Here is a 22,382-nt window from a genome sequence, read left to right as displayed (position 1 = left end):
TAGTAAGCGCTCACCAGGGGTCAGCTTCCTTCCCTTTTCGCTGGGATCCTTAAAGGACCACATGTAGTTTCATTTCACCTTAGGTTCCAAAGATAAGGAACTTCTGCCTCAGTTTCCTATTGCTGCCGTAACCAGTTACCACAAATTTAGTGGCTTAAAATAGTACAAATTTATGATCTTACAGTTATGGAAGTCAAAAGTCTAAAATCGATGTCTGCAAGGTGTCCTTCTGGAAGCTCTACGGAAGACCCTTTTCCTTGCCTTTTTGAGCTTCTAGAAAGCTGCCTGTACCCTGATTCATGGTCCCATCCTCCATCTTCAAAGCCAGCAGCATAGCATCTTCAGTCTCTCTGCTCCATCGCACATTTCCTCTGACTCCTTACTTCTTTTTCTTGTAAGGACCCTGATGATTATACTGGGCTCCTGTGGATAATCCAGGATAATTTCCTAACCTCAAAATCTTTATCTTAATCCCACCTATAAAGGCTTTTCTTTCATGTAAGGTGAAATGTGACATAGTCCCTGGTTCTGGGAATTAGGATATTGACCTCCTTGAGAGAGCCATTATTCTGCCTACCGTAGCTACTATAGTACTAAAGTTTTGTCCATTTAATACTTACTCTGGTACTTTTCACATTAAATTCAAGATACTGAATATAAAAGATAAATGTCAAGGGAAATAATAAATCTCTCCTGAGTTTAGCTTTAAAATTTTTTCACTTTTAGCACTTTGTCAAAAATCCTCCTCCACATAATACAAGGTCTCTTTCCGTGGTTATTAAATCTAACAAAAGATAAAAGATTAAATTGAGTGAGGTCATGGGTTATCTCAAAATGCAAACACTTTACAGTATATTTGAATGTATATTAAAAGTTACAAGGTATACAATGAGAAACAACAATGGGAGGATAGAAGGATGATAATATAGGAGAGAGAGAGAGAGAGAGAGAGAGAGAGAGAGAGAGAGAGAGAGAGAGAGAATTCCATCAGTAGTTATCACTGGAGGCAATTTTGTCCCCCTAAAGGACATTTGGCAATGTCTCGAGACACTTTTGGTTGTCACAATTGGAAAGGTACTACAGGTATCTAGTGGGTAGGGGCCAAGGATGCTGATAAATAAATAGGACAGGTTCCATCCACTACAGAGTTACCCAGCCCAAAATGTCAATAAAATCCTGAATTAAATCTTTGTAACTCAGCACTTAAAATATTGTTTGGTACAGAGTAAGCATTTAATAAATGTTCATAAAACCGAATGTAAACATCCAGAGAAAACATCTGTGTTGTGGTTAACAGACTAGACTGTGCTGTAAGACGACCTGGACTCAGTTCTGCCCCTGTTGTTTGTATGATACTTATTTTGCCTCAGCATCCTCATCACTTAAGAGGTGATAGGAAGAGATTCATGATGAATGACAAATTATATAATCTATGTAATAAGTTCAGCATATTTCCTGGCCCATAGTATGGTCTTAATAAGTGTCTGCTATTATCATTTCCCCAAAGCCTAGCCAGACCAACTGCCAAATGATGAATAATATTAAAGAATGCTTTAAAGATAAAATATTTCCACTGTTCTAAAAAATCAATCAAATTATTTGTATTGTATAAAGGAATATAATTTTTCAGATCATTATACAAGGTAATATAGTATAATAGAAAAAGAACATGGGATATGGAGACGGCCCCATCCTAGGTTTTTTCAGAGGAAAAGAGACTTTCCTAGATTTTTTTAGAGCCCACTTAGGAGGCCTGATCAACCAGAACAAAACTCAATAAACTTATTTACAAATGTTATCACCAAAAACTATTGGTGTCAGGCTCCGGGCTACAAATCGTGCTTCTGCCCCACTTAACTTTTCAGATTCTATAGTGAGAATTTGCTCTTTCTTCCACGAGAACTCATGTGGTAGGGTACTCTTAAAACCAAGAGAGGGATTTCACATTTTTGGGCTATTAAATACACACGTGCACTGTCCTGTGTGTATCTGAAGTCATTTTTACTGCACCGAGACAGTGTTATCTGAAACCCCAGGAGGGAGCCATGGCAAGTTTGTAGGTAAAGGTGAAAGCAGAGTGGTTTTTCCCCCCTTTTCCCTCTGGAGCAATCACGTAGTGAGAGAGAAGCCCATTTTAGTTCCCAGGGGCCTTCCAAAGCTTCTCTAGGATGCTTCCAAAGCTTCTCCAGGACAACAAAAAGGTGGATCATCCTACGGATGGTGCTTACCAAGGACAAAGCAACTCTATAGCTATCACCACATGTGCCAAGGGCAACAGAGGCATCGCAGCCACACGTCAGGAACTATGTGATGGTTATGGGGGGAGGCAGGATGGAGCTAGTCACCTTGGACCTGAAAGAGCTAAGATCACAATGCCACCTGCCAAAATCACAGACGTCACTGAGAAAAGTAATGAGGGAGAGACATTGTCTACAGACTAGCAGGCCAGAGGGCAATACAAGGACTGCCCTTGGCTCCAAAAGCCCCCAAACTCCCCTCTGATTTGGGCCATGTGGCTCTCTCTTCTTCGTACACCCAGATGTCATCTTGGACTGGATCAGGAGCAAGGGGAGGAAGCAGAAGCCAGACAGACTAGGATTTACTTAAAAGAGCTATCTAAAGAGGCTATGTTATTGAATCAGACAGACATTATTGGATTGCCTCAAATTACTGGTTTACTATTCAACCGAATATCAGGTTCCTAGTAGTCAATGGGATTAGAGCTTAAGGGATAAACTCTTAAAAATTAGGAAGCTGCATCTTCCCTTGCACATCTGAGTGCAGCGTGAGAAAAAAAAATGGGATCTTGCAACTCAAGGGAAGGAGTGTTTTCTGTTTTAGCTGACTTCATTGCTTTTATTACCTCAGGCACACACTGAAGGCTTCCTCTAATTTTCTCCCACACTCAGCTTTGAAACTATGCCATGTACTCACTCAGGGTGCTAAGTCACTTTTCTTCCATCAGTAATCTAAAATTCTCCAAGAAGTCCTCCCAAACCATCAAAGAGCTCACGTATCCCCTGATTCCACTTTGTCCTACTTACAAGTTCCTCCTATGCTGTTCTCTACCTTTTCACTTACCTTGTTATTCCTAACACTTAATAAAAGTACTCAACTGTCTAATTTCTGCTTTTATTCTTTAGCTTTTACAAATGAGTCAGTATTTTCAAACCTAAATTGCAAGTTTATAGAAGGCAGGTATTAAATGCTTTTTATTCATTGCTTTATGCAGCCCTTCAGGCCAATAAGTGTTTTAAAATAGTCTTGGTTGACACTTAAATTATTTTTATTATGGAACAATGTTTTCACAAAAGAGAGTGTTTTCCATTCATTATCCATTAGTTTCTGCAACAAGATGATACTTGAAATATATTTCAGCAAAATCTTGCAACTTCTTCACTTTTAATAAATGATTTCTGTCCCAATACCCAGTGTACCTACGATGGTCAGTGTTCTCAATGTACTTATAACTTCTCTGTTCTTCCCAACAAAATACAAGCGGCTTTATTATTGTATTGAGGTACAATGAATTATTCAAGGAAAATTTTTAGTTCTAAGGTGATAACTTGCACTCCTCCCTCAGGCTGCTCAGCTTAGACCATGTGCCTACTGTTTGGTAATGATTGCTAAATTATCTGGCAATATCAGGAATATGTATTTTTAATTTTATTAAATCACTGGGATCTCATTGGTGAAGAAGATGATAAAAGTCTCAAGCATATAATCCTATAATACATCATCTGTGTCGCGCAGTGTCTGTTCACCACCCCGAGCCAGGTATTCCCTCACCATGTATCTGACCCCCTTTATCTCCTTCACCTGCCCCCTACTCCACTTCCCTCTGGTAGCCACCATACTGTTGTCTGTTTATGATTTTTTTTTGTTTGTGTGTGTGTTTTATTTGTTCATTCGTTGCTTTATGTTTTATAGCCCACATATGAATGTAATCATATGAGGAACATATATACTTGACACATAATTTGAAAATCAAGTGAGGAAGGGGATAGAGGACACTAAGGTTTACTAGTTGCCTCCTATGTGCCAGAAATTTCCCTGATTATTGATATTCTATCCAATGTTATCCTTATAACATTCATTCATTCTTCCTTTATCATCATTCACTATTGAGGATCTATAATGTGCCAGTATATTGGGTGCTGAGAATACAGAAGCGACCCAGACAGGTTTGGTGCCTTCCTTCATAAAACTTGTATTCTAACTGTTTGCTGATTGAACTATGAAAACGGCTATGAAACAAGTCATCACAAAAAAAAAAAAAATAGAATTCGCTGATTGCTAAGTGGGGAAAAAAATTGATAGTGTGTAGCTAGGGACTCTAACTTAGACTAGCAGTTTAGGGAAGTCTTTCCTGAAGAGATAATGATTATGCAGACTTGGCAAATGAGTTGAATTAACCAGGTGTCGATGTTCAAAAAGACTTTTTGCCAAGGGGACATAAGCAGGGAGACCTAGATAGGAAAGAGACTAACATATCTTCAAGAAACTGCAATAAGTAGAGTAAGCTAAAACAAAGAGTGTTACAGAGAGAATGGTAGCTGATAAGGTGAAAGAGAGGGACAGAGATTGTGGTGGAATTTGGGTACCATGTTAAGGAGTGGGGATAAGGGCTTTATCGCAAGGGTAAAGAGAATACACTGAAATATTTAATTAGAGGAGAGTGGCATCTTCAGGGTTCTTTTCGTTGTTTAAGTTGGTCTAGTTACAGAAAGGAAAATAAATTGAAAGGAAGCAAGACTGAGTGTGTGTTTGGCGGGCTTCAGTACAACAGATCAATGAGAAATGGTGATGGCTTGTACCAGGGTAATATCAGGGAAACAGAGACAGGTAGATGAGTCAAGATATAGGAAGAAGGTAGAATTGACAGGAGTTGGTAGCTTAACAAATAGGGGGACGGAGGCAGAGAAGAGGGCCTGGAATGACTCTTTGATGACCTTTACAGAGATGGGACATAGAAGAGGAGAAACAGGTTTTGGGGAGAAGGTGTTGAGTTCAATTGGGAAGTACTAAGAGTAAGTCTTCTAAGAGACTTGCTTGGGAATCAATTATATCCTTGACTCTGGAGCTCAAGAAAATGATGTGCCGTGGAGTTACATATAGATTTGGGTATCAATGACACATAGATGATAGTTGAATACATGCAAATAGAGATAATCTTTGGTGAGACTGTGTGAAATGAGGAAAAACAAGGACCTAACACATAGGCCTAAGATTTACCGACTTTTAAGGGACAAGTATAGGAAGAGTAGCTGGCAAAGTTAATTATTCTATCTTATAGATGACAGAATGAAAACTAAGATCATTTAATTAATATAGTTGATTGATAGGAAAGTCAGAATTCAGACTCAAATCTTTCTACCTTCAAAATCCACCTTCTGAATACTTTATGTGCATGATGCAAGAATAATTTATTGAAGTGTGTTTCTCTGAGTTAGGCCCCTGTTAATGTATTTTACATACACTATTTTATTAATTTTCAGAGCAATGAATCTGTAAACTAAGTATCATTATTATTCCTATCATGTAGATAAGGAAACTGACATTTGGAGAAATTAACTAAATTCTCCAAGGTTACTTGACTTAGCATATTGTATTAATTTATACCCATTTCTTTCCCTTGTTTTAACTATTATGATTGTCCTCGATAAGGCAGTAATTCTCAAACTTGAGCACTCATCAGAATTACACAGAGGGTTTCTTAAAACAGACTGCTGAGCAACACCCTTTGAATTTCTGATTCTGGAAGTAGGTAGGGCCCAAGAACTTGTATTTCTAACTAGTCCACCAATCTGCCACAATCAGGTGCTAGGGGTGTTTTGATTTGTAAAGTAATCATTGGATATAAATTAGTTAATTCATGCTAAATCATTAACATTAAAATATAGCATATTAAAATATATAACACAAAATTTTAGTAAAAAATACTATTATTTACCTTGGCCCTATAATCTCTAAAATAGAATCTACTTCTAATTCCTCCATGTACTTCAAGCAAGGTTGAAATTCTTCCTGACATAAACTCTACCCAAAAAGCTCTTCGCAGCTATCACAGCGTTAAATATACTTATTAGCGTTATGTACACATGCATTATATAGAAAGAAATATGTGTACAAATGTACATATTCATTTATATTGAATTTGGTTAAATCTCAGTCCTAAATTGATTGTAGATGCATTTTCCTAATTTAAAATAACATTCAATCTATTTAACACAAAGGTGTTCGCTCTCTCCCTGTCATAATTCCAGTTTCTCCACCTCAATCCCAGTGAAACATCTTTTTACTACAGTTGTCCTCTGATTGTCCTGTGACATCTCAGATTGGCAACATTACATTTCTTTAAGGGCCATATTACATATGCTTCACAATCTATGAGCATATTAGCCACAATCCAATGTTATTTCAGCAAAAAAATCTATACTTCTTTCCCTCAGGCCCTTTCAGGCTGTTGTAGGTACTTTCTTAAGTGTGCCATGTAGGTAAACTTTTGTTTAGACTCTATTTTCTGTCTAAGTACATACTTAGAATATTCACTTTGGTTACTGACTCACAGTGATCCAGTGATGAGTAAAAGAGGAATGAGGTAGCATTAGCTAGTTTTACAAACCACTAAAACTCTATACAGTTAGTGTTATACCTTTGAATTGGAGTCAAAATTAAGTTAAAAGTTAGCACAAGTAGCAGGTCACTGATTTGGTGACACTCTCCATGTAGATGGGGCCATGTCTACAATCCAAATTCCTGCATTTATTAGACAAGGTGCTGCACTTTAAAAAATAATAATAAATCAATGGAAAAACAAACAAAGACCAAGAACTATTTCTGGAACAAAATGCCATAGGTACAGAAGTAAAAAGTTCTGCCAGAGCCAGATGAGATGTGATTTTCTTAAGGAAGTGAATAATTTTTACTTGATGGTGAATCGTTAAAAGTGAACTAGATGATTAAACATAATGGAACAGCCACATTAAACTGAAATTAGTAAAAAACATGCCTCTGGCAGCCTACAACCTTTTATTTGTTGTTGTTTAACTTGCCTTTTACAGTGGCCATGATGAATGACATCACAAAAGAAAAAAATCTAATTAAAATCTAAGTGCTCAATAAAACCCTAATGTCTGCTTGTCACCACCCCCTTCACGAGCACCGAAGTCTTAAGTTTCCTCTTTTCCCCAAAAAGAGAGAAAAGAACTGGCCCCCAGCAAGTTCAGAGGGAGGAAAGTGGGGAAAGAATACACGAAAGCTTTCCAAAGTTTCTGCTCTGTGCACTCTGTCAGCCTCAGACCCTGCACTTGGAGGAGGATGAGGTGAAATCGTCTTATTATCATACAACGCCTGAGTGAAGAGATGCATTTTCCCACTAGTTTTCAAATATTGATAAATCGTAATTAGGACAGGCAGAGCAACCCACGTGCACCCTCTTAGCTGATGTCTCCGCTGCCCTTTCGTATCGTCTCGGGTGTTTGTTCTATAAGTCATCGAAATGGTCTCTCCTGATAGCGAAAAATAAGCTTCCGATTACTTTTACTTGAATAAATCTTGTGACCAGATGTAATAGTCACCCACTAAGGGTGCAACAATTACGTACTGAGAGTGATGACAGAATGGGCTGAGGGGAGTCTGTAATCTAGTGGAACGCAGAATAAATCACGTGGAAAAATGGCAGTTGCCTCCTGGTAGAAGAATACTGGCTTTTGATAATAGATTTTACCTTAGAGATAACCAGGTGTTCGCAAAATTGGGTTTTCAAAATCCTCACAACAAAGTTCTCCAAGTCGAGATAGGAGCAAAAACGTGCCTACTGTGAACTCAGAGTTAATAATGGTAATGATATCTTAAATTCGGAAGGCGCTTTATAATTTATGAAACACATATTGTGTTTCTATTACGTTTATGTAGCGATTAATGTAATATTTATATAGTCTCTAATTAGATCTTCACGACGGCCTTGTCCTGTAGCTCTTATTATCCTCATTTTATTAACAAAGATGCTGGCACAGGAAGGTTAATTGACTCTACTACAAGCCTACATTTGGTGAGTAAAAAAGAATGAGCAAGGCCTGTACGTAGGACTCGTGGTGCAGTGCGCCTGTGCTGTCCGAAGCTGCTAACCATCGCTACCCTAGAGCCAAGACCCAACGGGCAGTGATTTTGGTTTCGTTACTCACGAGTTAATGAAATAGCTATTTAAGAGCTCTCTTCAGTCATTAGAATTTGATGGTGGAGAGTTAAACTTTCCCCAGTGGCTCTTTCTGTGTAATCATGGTTTCAGCGTTTCCTTAGCATATCACATTATACAAATCGTGAAGAACTCTTGTTTTACATTTCTTATTGCATTTGTCTTACTTCTAAGCAATTTTCTCCTGTTTGCATTTATCTTCCATTATTTCTGTCAAATTGCTTTCAAGGCTACTAATTGTATGAATAATCTCTTCCTCAAACTCTGTTATTAACTAGAATTAGCTGTGTGGCATTGGACGCAGTTTCCTTATCTCTAAAAACAAGGAAGTTGCACCGAATAATCTATAAGGCCTCTTCTTGCACTCGAATTCTAATCCTCTTATTCTTTCACACGAGCTGTGCGATTTGGGAAGCACTGCACAAAATGGAACATCAGTTTTCTTGACTCTGCAATGATGGCTTCAATTAGCTCATGTTTCCCAAAGTGTGTTTCTTGGAAAACTGTTATGGGAAATATCAAAACGGATCATACTCAGAAAGGATTGTTTGCACAAGAGAGTTTGGGAAAGCTAAGTTAAATAAAGTTAAGTACAGTTTTGAACTGTAGGCACTCACAGTCTTTCATATGTTAATTGGCACTGGATGACTACAAGAAAGAAGTATTTCCCAGATTTATTGGACCACAGGACCACCTCAGCATTTTGTCAGAATGATATTCCATGGGATACACTTTCAGAAAGGCTGGGTTACATTACTTAAAACTTCCTTTTTTGCCCAGCAATCTTATTTTCAAATGTATTTATGGACACTACTTGAGCATTCCATGCAGTATTAATCAAAAGGACACAAAGTTGGCTTACCTGCTACTACTGTTGCCGTAACTGCTGTAACATGGCCCATATCCCATTTAGACAGAGTTGAAATCGGTAGAGATTGGCGGCCTTCCCACTAAAACTAACTCGTCTGTATGCAGGTGCTACTTATAACTGGGGTGTGAAAGTAGTTCCCAGTAAAAAACACTTTGAAAATTTGTGAATAGGGCTAGTTAGAAGACCTATGCGATATGGCCTAAACTTTTGCTGAAGTGCATAAAGGAAAATACAGGAAATAACAGGAGGTTAATAATGTGGAAACAATCTTTGAGATAGGAGACACAGGCTACTTTCTAAGTTAGGATCATCCTCTTCCGCTTCATCACATTCAGTCCTTCACCCAGACCCATTTCACTGACCGTTAATCATATCAGAGCTTCCGCTATGATTACCTGCAGGAGCAAGGACCCATTACTTCAGAAGGCATCCTATTGTACTCTTTAGATGGTCCTTTCCCAGATCACACTAAAATCTAAGTATTAAATGTTCTTATTCCAAGTGACCTTATAAATTATTTAGTCACAGGGTTTTCAAGGCATTGTCCATGTCAGCACTTAAGATGTTTCTCAAATGCTCCAAGTTGAACTTCATAAATAAGTAAATAAATTTCACATCTATGTAGAAAATTGATTATAACCATGTTAGACTCAAAGAGATTGACTAGCTTCCCTAAATTCACTAAGATGATAAGTATAGAAAGGGAACATACCCAGAGCTCTCTGATTCAAAAACCAAAATCCCTTTCTCAATAATACAGTGCTTCTCTCTGTGTCTGTGTACATAAAAGTGAGGAGGAGAGCATATTAGTAGAGCCTGAAAGCTATAACAAGAATAATGAAAATAGCTTCATTCCAGCCAGGCTAATATGTCCTTGGGTGTCTTGTGATTGCTTTGGCTTTTAGTTTTCCAGTCTTAAAAATAAGAATTACTAAATTTTCTCCAAGCTCTATACCAGTTCTGGAAATTGCTATGATTATAGGAAACATGTTCATTAATGAATGGTATTTACTATAGAGAATTTAAGTAATAATAAAAGGAAAAAACCATCACCCCTTATAAAGGATTGAATGAAAGTTAACGTAGCATGCATCATAAAGACAAACAGTTTAGGATCACATGCTTGACTTTTACTTTCTTTAATTTTTTTTTTCTACACTAGTTACATTCAGACCAGGATAGAGGAGATGGATCACTAAAATATATCCTTTCAGGAGATGGAGCAGGAGATCTCTTCATTATCAATGAAAACACAGGGGATATACAGGCCACCAAGAGGCTGGACAGGGAAGAAAAACCTGTTTACATCCTTCGAGCTCAAGCTATAAACAGAAGGACAGGGAAACCTGTGGAGCCCGAGTCTGAATTCATCATCAAGATCCACGACATCAACGACAATGAACCAATATTCACCAAGGAGGTTTACACGGCCACTGTTCCTGAAATGTCTGATGTTGGTGAGTGAGATGTGATTTCAATCATATAATATTTTTCCTCTAGTACATCAACTGAATAAAGAATCCTATGAGTGAAATTTACCGAATTGAATAACTTTGGATGCTAAATTCTAAAAGTATCATAATTCAAACTATTTATGTCCTGTCTGTAGATACCTTGTGTTTCCTAATATCATTCTAGTCTCATTTTATTATTTTTAAGAAACAGCATTTCCTCTCAAGATGAGGGTATGAAAAGGGCAAGAGTTGGAGATGGAAAGAGAGACCATCTCATCTACTTCCTCTCCCACTCCATTTCTTAGGAAGCCTTTTCTATTTCTCTTTGCCCATACGGGTATTAGGCTCCAGGTAAGGATATCCCCAATGGAAACAAAAGTCTGGATTTACCATTCAGACTAAAGAATAATGATGGTTGCTTTAAGTAACTGTATATATTTGGAGAAGAGACTCAAAGAAAACTTTTTTTTTAACCCATAAATAATACGCATAGGATATCTAAGGGATATATCCTTTCTTAATTGGTGGAAATAAGAAATTTAAGCAATAGGGAGAATTGATATTTTGCACACAATTCTACAACCAATTTTAAAGTTAATATGTATTTTTAATTTTCTTAGATTGGGAGGAGGTAAACGGAGTGTACACTAAGAAAAAATCCTACTGACATCACTCTTAGCCACATTAATATGCTTCATGGTAGACAATGACAAATTTTAAACTACCTGTGTAAGGGTTATTTTAATTTTCACTCAGTGTCAAATTCGAAAGGGCTAACTTACATAATAATACTGTTTCTATAATTCTGTGAATCATAAAGCAGAGCTGTTTAAGTCCCCAGTTCCAAGACTTTAAAAATATCTAATCCATGGAAATAATTATAAAACATCTAAATTTTTCTTGCAAAGAAGTTGCTCATCTCATTACTTGAAGCCACTTTTTCTTTTAAAATAAATCACAGACTATCACCAAGCGAAGAGGAAGATTAGAATTCTTTTAAGAGGAAAATTTGTTGGAAATAATATTTTTCCACTAGGTGGTAAAAGGCAGGAAAAATTAATAAAAAATATTCTTGTCATCCGTACCACCAGAGCAATCATAATCAGATGTCCAAGTTGTCACTGTTCAACCAAATGGGGTGCCATTCACTTTTGAAGCCAATATAGAATTAAATATGTATTACAAATATTTAGGGATAGCTGACAGAAACATGTTCTGAGAAAGGGAAGGCTTTTTTTAAATAATTTGCATACAGGTACAATTATGTTGATATTCATCATTATATAAGTTAACATGTCATTATTCTGATATATAAAGACATTTTTAAGAAATTATATAAAGAAACAATAGCAGGCTGGCATAAATGAACTCTGGTGTCAAACAGACCTGAGTTTGAAGTTATCGCTACTAATAAGCAACAGTGTGGCCTTGGGTAAATGACTTGATTTCCCTGATCCTCCAGTTCCATAGCTATAAAAAATAAATAATAAATGTTGACTTCAAGAGTTATCATGAAGACAAAAGAAGAAAACAAATGCAGAGCCCCAATAAAATATCTGGCAACTAGCAGGTGCTTAAAACATCCAGATAATCATATTCTAAAAACTATTAAATTGTGTATTAATGTCAAATATAAACATGTTTGACTTATATTACCTCTCACTCTAAAATCATATGATGGTCTCATTCTCCCCAATTCCTCGCTAAATTAAAAGGATGAGTGCTCTGTCTCATGCACCAACATTTGTACATCCTGAGCATCCGACCTTGACACAATACATTTGTTCAATAAATGAAATAGGTTAGATATTACAAAAAATTCTAATATTCCCTAAATGTAACCTCTCTGCCCTCTTCATGGACAGAACTCTAGTAGTATACTTACTAGTTATCGAATATGAATACCAAAAGTCGGCCATAAAATGATTTTAATCAGAAGGTCTTCCCCTTTTTGAAAGTCATAGACCCCTTTGAGAATCAGATAAAATGTATGGAACTTCTCTTCAGTGAAATATACGTGCAGGCATATACATAAAAGTTTGCATAGCATTTTATGGGGTTTAGGAGTACTTGAAGACTGTTAGGCAACTGTGGTCCCTAAAATAATAGTGCTGACCTAAAATATCAAAGCCTTCTTTGTACGCTTAATTACAATCATTTTTTTGGTATAGTAAGTTCCATATATGTCTCCTCTGCTGTTTCAATTAATCCTTTATTTAATCCAAAACTACCTCTTCTAAAGTTTAAGGCCTTTCAATCTCTTAGAATTATCAAATAGATGTATCATTTAGGATGCTTTTATTTCCTAGTAACAGAAAACCCAATTCAAACTAGTTTAAACACTAGGAGTACTTATTGGTCACATTACTGAAGTCCAAAAGTGAAATGGGCTTTAGACGTGGTTTGATTTGGGTTCTAGCTATTTCTCTTCAATTTTCAACTTTGTTCTCAGACTGCCCTCTCTAGGGTTACTAAAATAGCTGCTGCATCCCCAGGCTCCACTTCAGCACATTACAGTTTAGGAGAAAGGGCATCTCTGACACAGAATTTACAGCAAAATCGTGAGTGGCCCCCCTGACAGGACAACCCCTAAACTAACCCCTGAGGACAAAGTCTTACAAGATTCAGATTGACTTGAGCCTGGAACACTTGAAAGAAGCACCATAGCAAGAATCCAATCAAATCCCACCTTTGGAGATGCATTGAAATCAGTTCACCCAAAGCCATGATCACTCCCAGGCTTCCTAACAACATTCACAAGTGGTGATAACATTCCTTTAGAGTGAGGAATCTAAGGCAATTTTAATCTAGCATACTATCGAAGCTCCCCACCCCCTTGCCTTGATAGTTTTATACAAAAGTAAGATCATGCTTTCTCTTTATGTGTGTGTATCAAGGATCTGCAATGGACCCTCGATTTATTTTTAATTCACATTGTGTCATTACAGGCACATTTGTTGTCCAAGTCACTGCAACTGATGCTGATGATCCGACGTACGGGAACAGTGCTAAAGTTGTATATAGTATCCTACAGGGGCAGCCTTATTTTTCAGTGGAATCAGAAACAGGTTAGAATTGCTTTTTGATCTTCTTTTTTACAATCTGTAATTTTCATTGACACGCTCAGCTTAGCTAACATATTTTTAAATAAAAACCATCAGCGTGATTGAATTTCCTTAGATTCGTCTGCCAAATACCAGTGATATATTTATAAGCATAACACCCAAATCATTTTAATCAAGAAATCTGACAACGGATCTTTTATCCACCATGTTTAAATATGGTAGATTCAGAAAAATTATACATTGATTTATTTTTTTTTCTTCCAATTTTTAGGATGAAGCTAGAAAGCCAATCCCTTCTGATGGCCATTTTGACTCTTTATAAATATTCCAAGTCTTCTTTTTCTAGTTATTTGGTAGGACTGCATCTCTCTACCCTGTTCTGAAGCCAGGTGTAGCCATATGATTTGTTCAGACCTATAAAATGTGGCAGTGATGTGAGTCACTTCTAAGCTAAACGTTCAGACCTGGTTTATACAATCTACCGTGTTCCATTCCTCTTGCCACAGTGGTCATGGATGGAAACCGACTTTGACATACGTCTCCAGCCTGGAAATCTGAGTGTTACCATGAGCATAGTTTCCTGTTGGCCTGCTCAGGGCATGAGCAAAAAATAAACTTTAGTTGTATTATGCGACTGAGATTTTACATTGTTTATTATCACCTTGTTGTCTATCCTATCCTAACTGATATAGCCTTAATAAAGTGGATTTTGCCTTAATGGAACTCTTTTCTCAACATCTCATTTTTCTGCACTTTCTCCACAAAATAGCATATAAATATGATTTTTTTTAGTTAATATTGTTTGTACTGTGTAGTAAATGCTACACTTCTTTTTTTTTATGATAGGAGTAAGTTCCTTTTATACATTTTTCAAGCATCCATTATTAGTAGTAGAAATGAAAATCTTTCTAAGTTACTCACCCAGTGAAATCGATGTGTTAACAGGTACAATAAACTTGGAAAGAAGCCCAAGGAGAAAGAAAATGTTGAGTTAAAAACAATGAGGATGAAAATTTTAAATTATTCATCTTAAAGCACAAAAGGCTAAGGTGATCTGTATTTAAATAGAGAAGTACTATTATTTTGAGAATAAAAAGCAGCTGCACTTTCAGGACTATAGGAATAAAATTGACCTGTTCTCTGAAGTATTCTTGTTAAAAATAAAAAAAAAATATTTTCAGCTTAATTAGTTGTTAAGCACTGGAATGTGTTACCAGAGAGGGTTATAAAGACTTCTCCAGTGATTTTTTTGAAAGAAAGTTGTTAATTTAAACATAGAGATTAGGCAAACTTTAAGAAGTTTTTTCCAACTAATTATTTTATAACTACCTAACAATAGAGGTAAACTTAACTTAAGAATGTTGGTCACTACTGGGATCAGTTGAACATCAGTTTTAGGAAAACTTAAATTCCCTAGGATCATTCAATATGGTAATTATGAGAGAACTGATGCTGTGTTTTTTTAAGACTATAGTTTTGTGGTTTAGAAAATCCTCAGAACATTCATTATGCTGGGTATATTAGCTGAGCAATTAGCCAACTCGGTAAAGTGAAACTCAAGAGTCAGTTCGTGTACATGGTTTCTTAACAATGCCCTCATACTACACCTAAATGTCTCTACCAAGCAGCTTCGGTCTTATACCATTGTGCCACTTGCCAAACAATACCTCGCTGTGTCATCTTATAACACTTAGTATGTATACTACTTATAGCCTCCACCATTGCAGGGTTTGACTTATTCTCCCTGTTTTAAGGTGGGGTTTTTTAAAAAATATATCTATCTACCCTGTGTGGTTTTAATTTCCTTCATTATAAAAGCTAGCTATAATCATTTTTATGTCACCCAAGACATCTGCATAGTGTTATCCAATATTGTGGGTGACAATCTGCATTTGTTTGCATAAATAAATGATTCCTAAAATATTTTTAATATATCCCTTTCCACTTCTGAATTTCATATCCATAGGTATCATCAAGACAGCTTTGCTCAATATGGATCGAGAAAACAGGGAGCGGTACCAAGTGGTGATTCAAGCCAAGGACATGGGCGGCCAGATGGGAGGATTATCTGGGACCACGACCGTGAACATCACGCTGACTGACGTCAATGACAACCCTCCCCGTTTTCCCCAGAGTAGGAACATTTGATGGAATGACTTCTTCGGTGCTTTTTGTAAAACTCTAACTTCAAGAATGATATTTATTTTTCCCTTATTGTTATTGTTAAAATTAGTGGATTTAGTAAGAACCGGCACTTTTATTAAAAATGAGCTGACATTGCTTACGTTCAGTAGATGTGAACATTTATGTTCCTGTATTGGTAATTATCTGAGCAATTTCTGATATGCCCATCGTCATAAAAGCAACATCATTGTTTTATTTTTCCTTATTAAAAAGGCAACTATAGACATAAATTTGCTTGTGCAGAACACATGTATACAACAAGCATGCTGCTGTTTGTTAGGAAAATTTTGACTTTATATTTTGTGAATTTAATCAGCCGTGTAATCTCTTTTAAATCCTCACAAAGCTCTGTAAGGGGAGGATTTATCATTTTACTGTTTCTAAAAATACATCTGTGGAAATAACTATGTACTTAATCCATTTGTACTCATAAATAGTTTTCTACATTATGGTTAATTGAGATCCCGAAAGACATCTCTAAAATCATTAACTCTCATGATTACAGAGGAAGAAAGAAGAAGGAAAAACAACATTCGTAAATGCCCACTTTGTAGCAAGCAGTGCACTAGACCCTTTCACGTAGAGCACCTCAAGTGGGTACTGGTTTTAATGTAATTTTCTTCCAAGAACAAAATTCCTTTCTGACCATGATTTCCTAAGAAAATTACCTGAATCCTGTCTTCCAGAAGAAAATCTCTGCCCAAATATTAAGTAGAAACCCCACTTACTCAATCATGGCATTTTTGTATGCTAGTCAGCTAACATTTGCTCCTTTTATAATGGAGATGCACATGGATCAACAGGAAATAGTTTTATTTTCTTGACTTTTTTCAAGTAATTAATCCTAGTTGGCTAAATACAAAAACAGAATAACTAGCTAATTTCTGATTTAACACGTAAAACAAAGGTTTTAGGAACCCTGAAATATCCCCCACAGAGGCCTAAAGTGAAAATATTAGGATCACCAACACTTTACCTAAAAACCTCCTTTTCCATAAGGGAATGGATAACAAAAAGATTGATCCCCACTTCGATGTCACGGAGACCCTATCTCACCCTGCTGTCTCCTTGGGTAGCCTGTGATCATTAGTAAATAATGCACCGAGGCATGAGAGGGCAGAATATAGAAAGGGGTAGGGAGCACTCCAAGTAGAAGTTGAATATACCAGAGAAAAACTTGGCTTGTTATCATTTTAACAAGGATGAGCCCAATGCTAGTGGATTAATATTATTGAAGGACTGTATTCAGCGGTGTCATCGTCTAAATTTTTTTCCAAAATAATTTGTATGGATGGTTGGAAAAATGTATGAGATGACATAAGAGTAAGTTTTGTTTTACTATTTTATTTTCTTGGCCCTTAGTCCATGCTGGCCTGGCAGGTCTAAGTTGAAACTTGTATGTTTCACATGTAAACTAATTTTGCAACATGAGGACATAAGAAAAGTATATGTCTGTGAAATACAGGTTTCTAATTAGTAATCTAAAGTCAAAAATGGGAGCAATCTATGCATAGACAAAATAATATAATAAAATTTAAAAGAAATTAATCAAAAGGAAAAAAATTAAGAGCTTTATCTTTCAATATATTTACCTACATCCCTAACTGCAACTAGACTAGCTCCATGTATTAGTGAAAGAATGTCTACTAGGATATAGTCTCCAAACTGCTGTAATTTACTTTCACCTTCAGTTATTATTAGCAATGACAGAAAGAACTCTGCTTAAAATTACCTAGTAATTGGCTTAAAGTCACAGTTCAGTTTAAATCCTTTTCCATTCTTTCTGCTAGATTACATTAACAGGAGGCTTTGAAACCTTCTGCACCCTCTTCTTCTAACAGTTCAGTCTTTCTCACAATCACACCATAAACTCGGAAGCCTATTTACAGGACAAGAAAAGTGTTCTCCATTTGCAAAGAGACAGGTATGAAATAGAAGAAATATCTGTAACGATCATGGAAAACAGGGCACCATTAATTATTTTAAGGAAAGCACAAATCTGCTCTCATCCAGGGTAATGCCTGAAAGAACTGCTAGAAAATAGGTTCTGTCTCTATTATGATAGAATATATTTAGTCTACATGTGTTTGACTTCTATCTTTCTGGTGGTTAATAGGTACATACCAATTTAACACTCCTGAATCTTCGCCACCGGGTACACCAATTGGCAGAATGAAAGCCAGTGATGCCGACGTGGGAGAAAATGCTGCAGTTGCATACAGCCTTACCGAGGGAGAGGGGCTGGACATGTTTGATGTCATCACTGATCAGGAAACCCAGGAGGGGATTATAACTGTCAAAAAGGTAATACCATTTGTTAAATATCATACAAATGAATGCATTTAAGTTTCTCTGGTCCCCAAGTACCTGGGGACAATTACATCTCACATACATATTCCTCTAGGTTCTCCTTCTACTAATGATTATTTTTTTAAATACCAACTCTAATTACATTCGAGATCTCTTCAGTTGGCTTTTAGGGGTCATCAATAATCTTATGCATTTGTTAATTCCATACTTTCAATCCATCTTTATTAAAAACCTCTTAAGTAAATAAATAAGCAACAACAAAGTATATAAAATAAATAATATAAATGAACAATAAATTTAAAAAACAGTGCCAGACACTGTTCTAGATACTGGAAGCACAATGGTCCACTGAACAGGATGGTCTCTGCTCTCAGAGGACATACATTGCAGGGAGAAAAGAGATAAGGAAACAAATAAACAAACGTCTAACTATAACTTTTGATACATGCTTTGAAAGAAAAGAGTAATACAAGCAGAGATAATGATGACCTGAATTAGAAAGAGAAGAGATATAAAGACCACGAAAATAAATTAATTAACACAAATTTCCTGAAACACTTTTAGCTATCTTTAGAATACAATAATAAATTGTTTATATTCTGAATTCCTATTCCCCAATGTATTTATTCACTATTCATTCCCTCAAATTGTCTAGTGTGACACAGCAGTATACAAAAGTGTGGCAACAATTAAAAACTAATAAACTATGTGCTTCAAAGCTAAAAATAATATTAATTTTGGTTACTTTTTTACTGATTTCACTTATCATGTATGGTGTAATATTTTCTCTCTCTTTTAACACACTGTTATATTTGCTGGTAAATATAAGCATAGAAAAATGTAAATAACATGAAAATAATTTTTTCCTCTTTGGATTACATGTCTTAATAACTGGAAACACAATAAAACATGTTTAAGTGACACTCAGACCAATGTTTTATACTATAATAAAATTAGGAAGCCCATTAGTGTGCATTAACCTTTTTAATTTTTCTGGTGCCTTATCAGATTCAAACTGAAATTTTGCCTAGCTGACTAAATCACATTCACTAATGTCTTGATTAATTGTGTTTCTAGTGAGTCTTGTCATGTTATCATCTAAAACTAAAAGTCAGCAATAAGCTGACTCTTTTGGGGGGGATTCACTATGTCTCCAGAAACAGGGATACTTTTCCTAAAGACCTCTGACAACAATGATCATTACTTTCTTTGGCAAGTTATTAGCCAAATGCCCTTATCAGAATAGCACTTGGAAAATTTTATCACCTCATGCAAAAAAAATAATAAAATTAATCTATTTTATATGAATAAGGAAGAGGAATTATCATGCAAGCCTGTGCTTCTCAATTCTTGCTGCACATTAGAATCACTAGGGGAGGTGTTTAAATGTACAGATTCCCATCCTCCACCCTCAGACACTTTGATTTTATGGTCCAGGATGGGGCTCAGATATTGGCAAATTTTAAACACTCATCAGGTGTACAGTTAAAGCCAGAAGCGACAGTAGCTGACCCAGAATAATCTACCACATTTGCCAACTCACTCCTGTTTCCAAGTTCCCTTTCCTGCCCACTATACTTTGCACCCCTGCACCCATTTTCAAGGCAACAGCAGGGATGGTTTCAGCCCATGCTTTCATCAAGATCGTGTGGCATCTGAACTTCCATACCTTTGCCCAGTATCACACCGTGTAGTGATGTGTCTAAGCAATATAATCCTATTCATTTACCAGTGATGTGCACTGAAAATGGTTCATGTCTTGGCTTTCTGTGTCTTGCCTGCTTTAAATAAGTCATTCTTCCTTTCCCACACACAAGCTCTTGGACTTTGAAAAGAAGAAAGTGTACACCCTCAAAGTGGAAGCCTCCAACCCTCACGTTGAACCTCGCTTTCTCTACCTGGGTCCATTTAAAGATTCAGCCACTGTTAGAATTATGGTAGAAGATGTAGATGAGCCCCCTGTCTTCAGCAAACTGGCCTACATCCTACAGATAAGAGAAGATGCTCAGATAAATACAACAATAGGCTCGGTCACAGCCCAAGACCCAGATGCTGCCAGGAATCCTGTCAAGTAAGTACACTTCTGCACCACATCTCTGTTAGACATTTCGGTCGATTTATATTGAGATATCTGACTGCAAGTTGGAAAAAAATGAATCCTTTTTTTTTTTTTTCTAATTCAACAGTGTGCCTTCCTGAAAAACTAAACAGCATCTTTTCTATCCTTGCTCACCATAACTATTATTTGAGCAGCAGCATACACTTTAAAAACACAAAGTTTGGGAAGGAATAACATAAAATGAGCTATAAGGAGTTTACTGCTTACATAGAAGAGGTAGAAGGTAATGCCTCTGAATGGCCTGAGATTTCTTTTTTAAGGTCTTAAATATGTTAAAGAGTGGCATGGGGAAAGCATTGTGAGAGTCTGTTTTTCAAATATGGACGAACCTATTGCATAACACTTAGAGGCAGAATTATGCTCCATTTGGGTAAGTAATTTTTTTCTTTTGCACGAGTAAATAAAAACGAGCACCATTTCATGATACGTGTTTGTCAAATCCTGGGAAAATTAATAGAGCTGAACCCAATTTATACTATGCAAGCAAGCTCTATTTTCCCTGTACTTTCCTTATACCTTAGTTGCAAATCATGCTGCAAGAAAGCCCCACTGCTCTGAGACTGTTGATGCTTTAGTGTTCTAGAATCTTATCATGAAAGCACTGGAGTGCACCAGCCTGCAGCCTTTAGCCAGAAGCTGAGTTGACTAGATGAGAAACGTGCTAAACCAGAATATCATTGTGTAAATCATTCCCCATGAAGAAAACAAGCAGGCTGAGAAGCTAGAGGATCTCTGGCCAGAGAATCCACAAATATATTCTAATCGGGGCACCTGCCTCGTGCTAGGCAGGCATGCTTAAGGCAGTAGGGAAAGACAGAGAACAATACCAGGTCTTGATCTCATGGACCATACTTTCTAATTGGGACAGACAGAAATATGCAGATGATAAATATATAATATATCAGGTAAAAATAAATTGCGAGTAGTAAAATAAGACAGAGTATGGAAACAACGGGGACCTGGGGTACTATTTTAGGTAGTGTAGTCAGGCTTGGCCTTGGTAGGAAATAATTTGAGTAAATATTCAAATGAAATGAAAGGATGAATTCCATGCATATATCTGGGGGAAAAACATTCCAAGAGAGGGAAATTTGAGGGTAAGGTCCGATAGCTCAGCATGTAGGAGTAACAAGGAGGCCTCAGCAGGTAGAAGAGAGAGAACAAGGCAGAGAGGGGTAAGATATGAGGCTATGGGGAGGTTTGTTAGGTGGTGAGTGTGGCAGGTCCCGTTGGGGTTTGTAGGCCCTGGTCAGACCAGATTTGATTCTGACTGAGGTAAGAAGCCATTGGAGAGATTTACCTAATCCAAAACTACTTTTTAAAAGGATTACACTGGCTGTGCATGAAGAAAATTACTGCAGATAAAAGTCTGAGGCACTAAGGCAGTCATTTTCTAACTTTTCAGTCATTGAGCCCTTTGTTCAAATAAAACGTCCTGGCAAGTCCCATATCTAAAACGCAAAACTGGCTGGCTTGCTTTCGGGGAATGATTTTAAATCATTGGGAAAATAAACTCTGTTGCTCTATCATTCTACTGGAATTGGACTATGATCAACCCAAAGTAGCCACATGTGAGCTCCATAGATCAAGATTTCCTTCATATACATTTAATATTATTAATAAGGAAAATGAATGATGGCCTTCGCTTGTATAATAAAAATAATGTTAAGTACTTTCACAACTATTCTCTCACTTGGAGTTTGTTCTGGGTAGAGAAAAAAAATCTTAGCAAGTCAATGTCAAGACCAATTTAAAAGTGTTAATGCTGGAAGCTTACAAATGTGAGTTCCGTTCGGTTTCCTCTTTGACGTGTCAACGTATTTTTAATTGAAAGAGATAATATCTTCTGGGAATTTAGGCTCAATTTTTATGTCTGTTTTTCTTTTTATACCAAATACCATTTTTACCTACTAAATTATTTCATATTTGTGAAAAGAAGTAGTTACTTTGTCAGATTGGGTTGGCTGTCAGCTAATTTTGAAGTTTTGGGGACTTTTTTGTCAGCCCTCCCTTGGTACATACGGATTTAATATATAGATATAGACTTAAGAATAGAAATATACATAGATATATTGGTATATAAATGCATATTTCAGTGATTCTTTTTATAGGATAAAATTGATTTTTATATTAGGAAAGTACATTTATACATAGATTTTGATTATTCAAGACATACATATTG

General features: G+C 36.5%; 1 protein-coding gene across 2 annotated transcripts in view; it reads left to right on the top strand.

Moving 5' to 3' along the window:
* The window catches only part of CDH6 (cadherin 6), a 118,016-nt gene that overhangs the window by 78,873 nt on the left and 16,761 nt on the right, over positions 1 to 22,382 (top strand). For both annotated transcript variants that reach the window (XM_016138298.2, XM_036225335.1), the window contains exons 3-7: positions 10,231 to 10,525; positions 13,471 to 13,590; positions 15,554 to 15,721; positions 17,888 to 18,075; positions 19,899 to 20,152. In XM_016138298.2, the coding sequence (XP_015993784.2) occupies positions 10,231 to 10,525; positions 13,471 to 13,590; positions 15,554 to 15,721; positions 17,888 to 18,075; positions 19,899 to 20,152 (1,025 nt within the window). The remainder of the gene's footprint in view (positions 1 to 10,230; positions 10,526 to 13,470; positions 13,591 to 15,553; positions 15,722 to 17,887; positions 18,076 to 19,898; positions 20,153 to 22,382) is intronic.

The sequence above is a fragment of the Rousettus aegyptiacus genome, unplaced genomic scaffold, assembly GCF_014176215.1.
Source record: "Rousettus aegyptiacus isolate mRouAeg1 unplaced genomic scaffold, mRouAeg1.p scaffold_m13_p_8, whole genome shotgun sequence".
NCBI lineage: Eukaryota > Metazoa > Chordata > Mammalia > Chiroptera > Pteropodidae > Rousettus > Rousettus aegyptiacus.
This window is presented reverse-complemented; position numbering and strand designations above follow the sequence as displayed.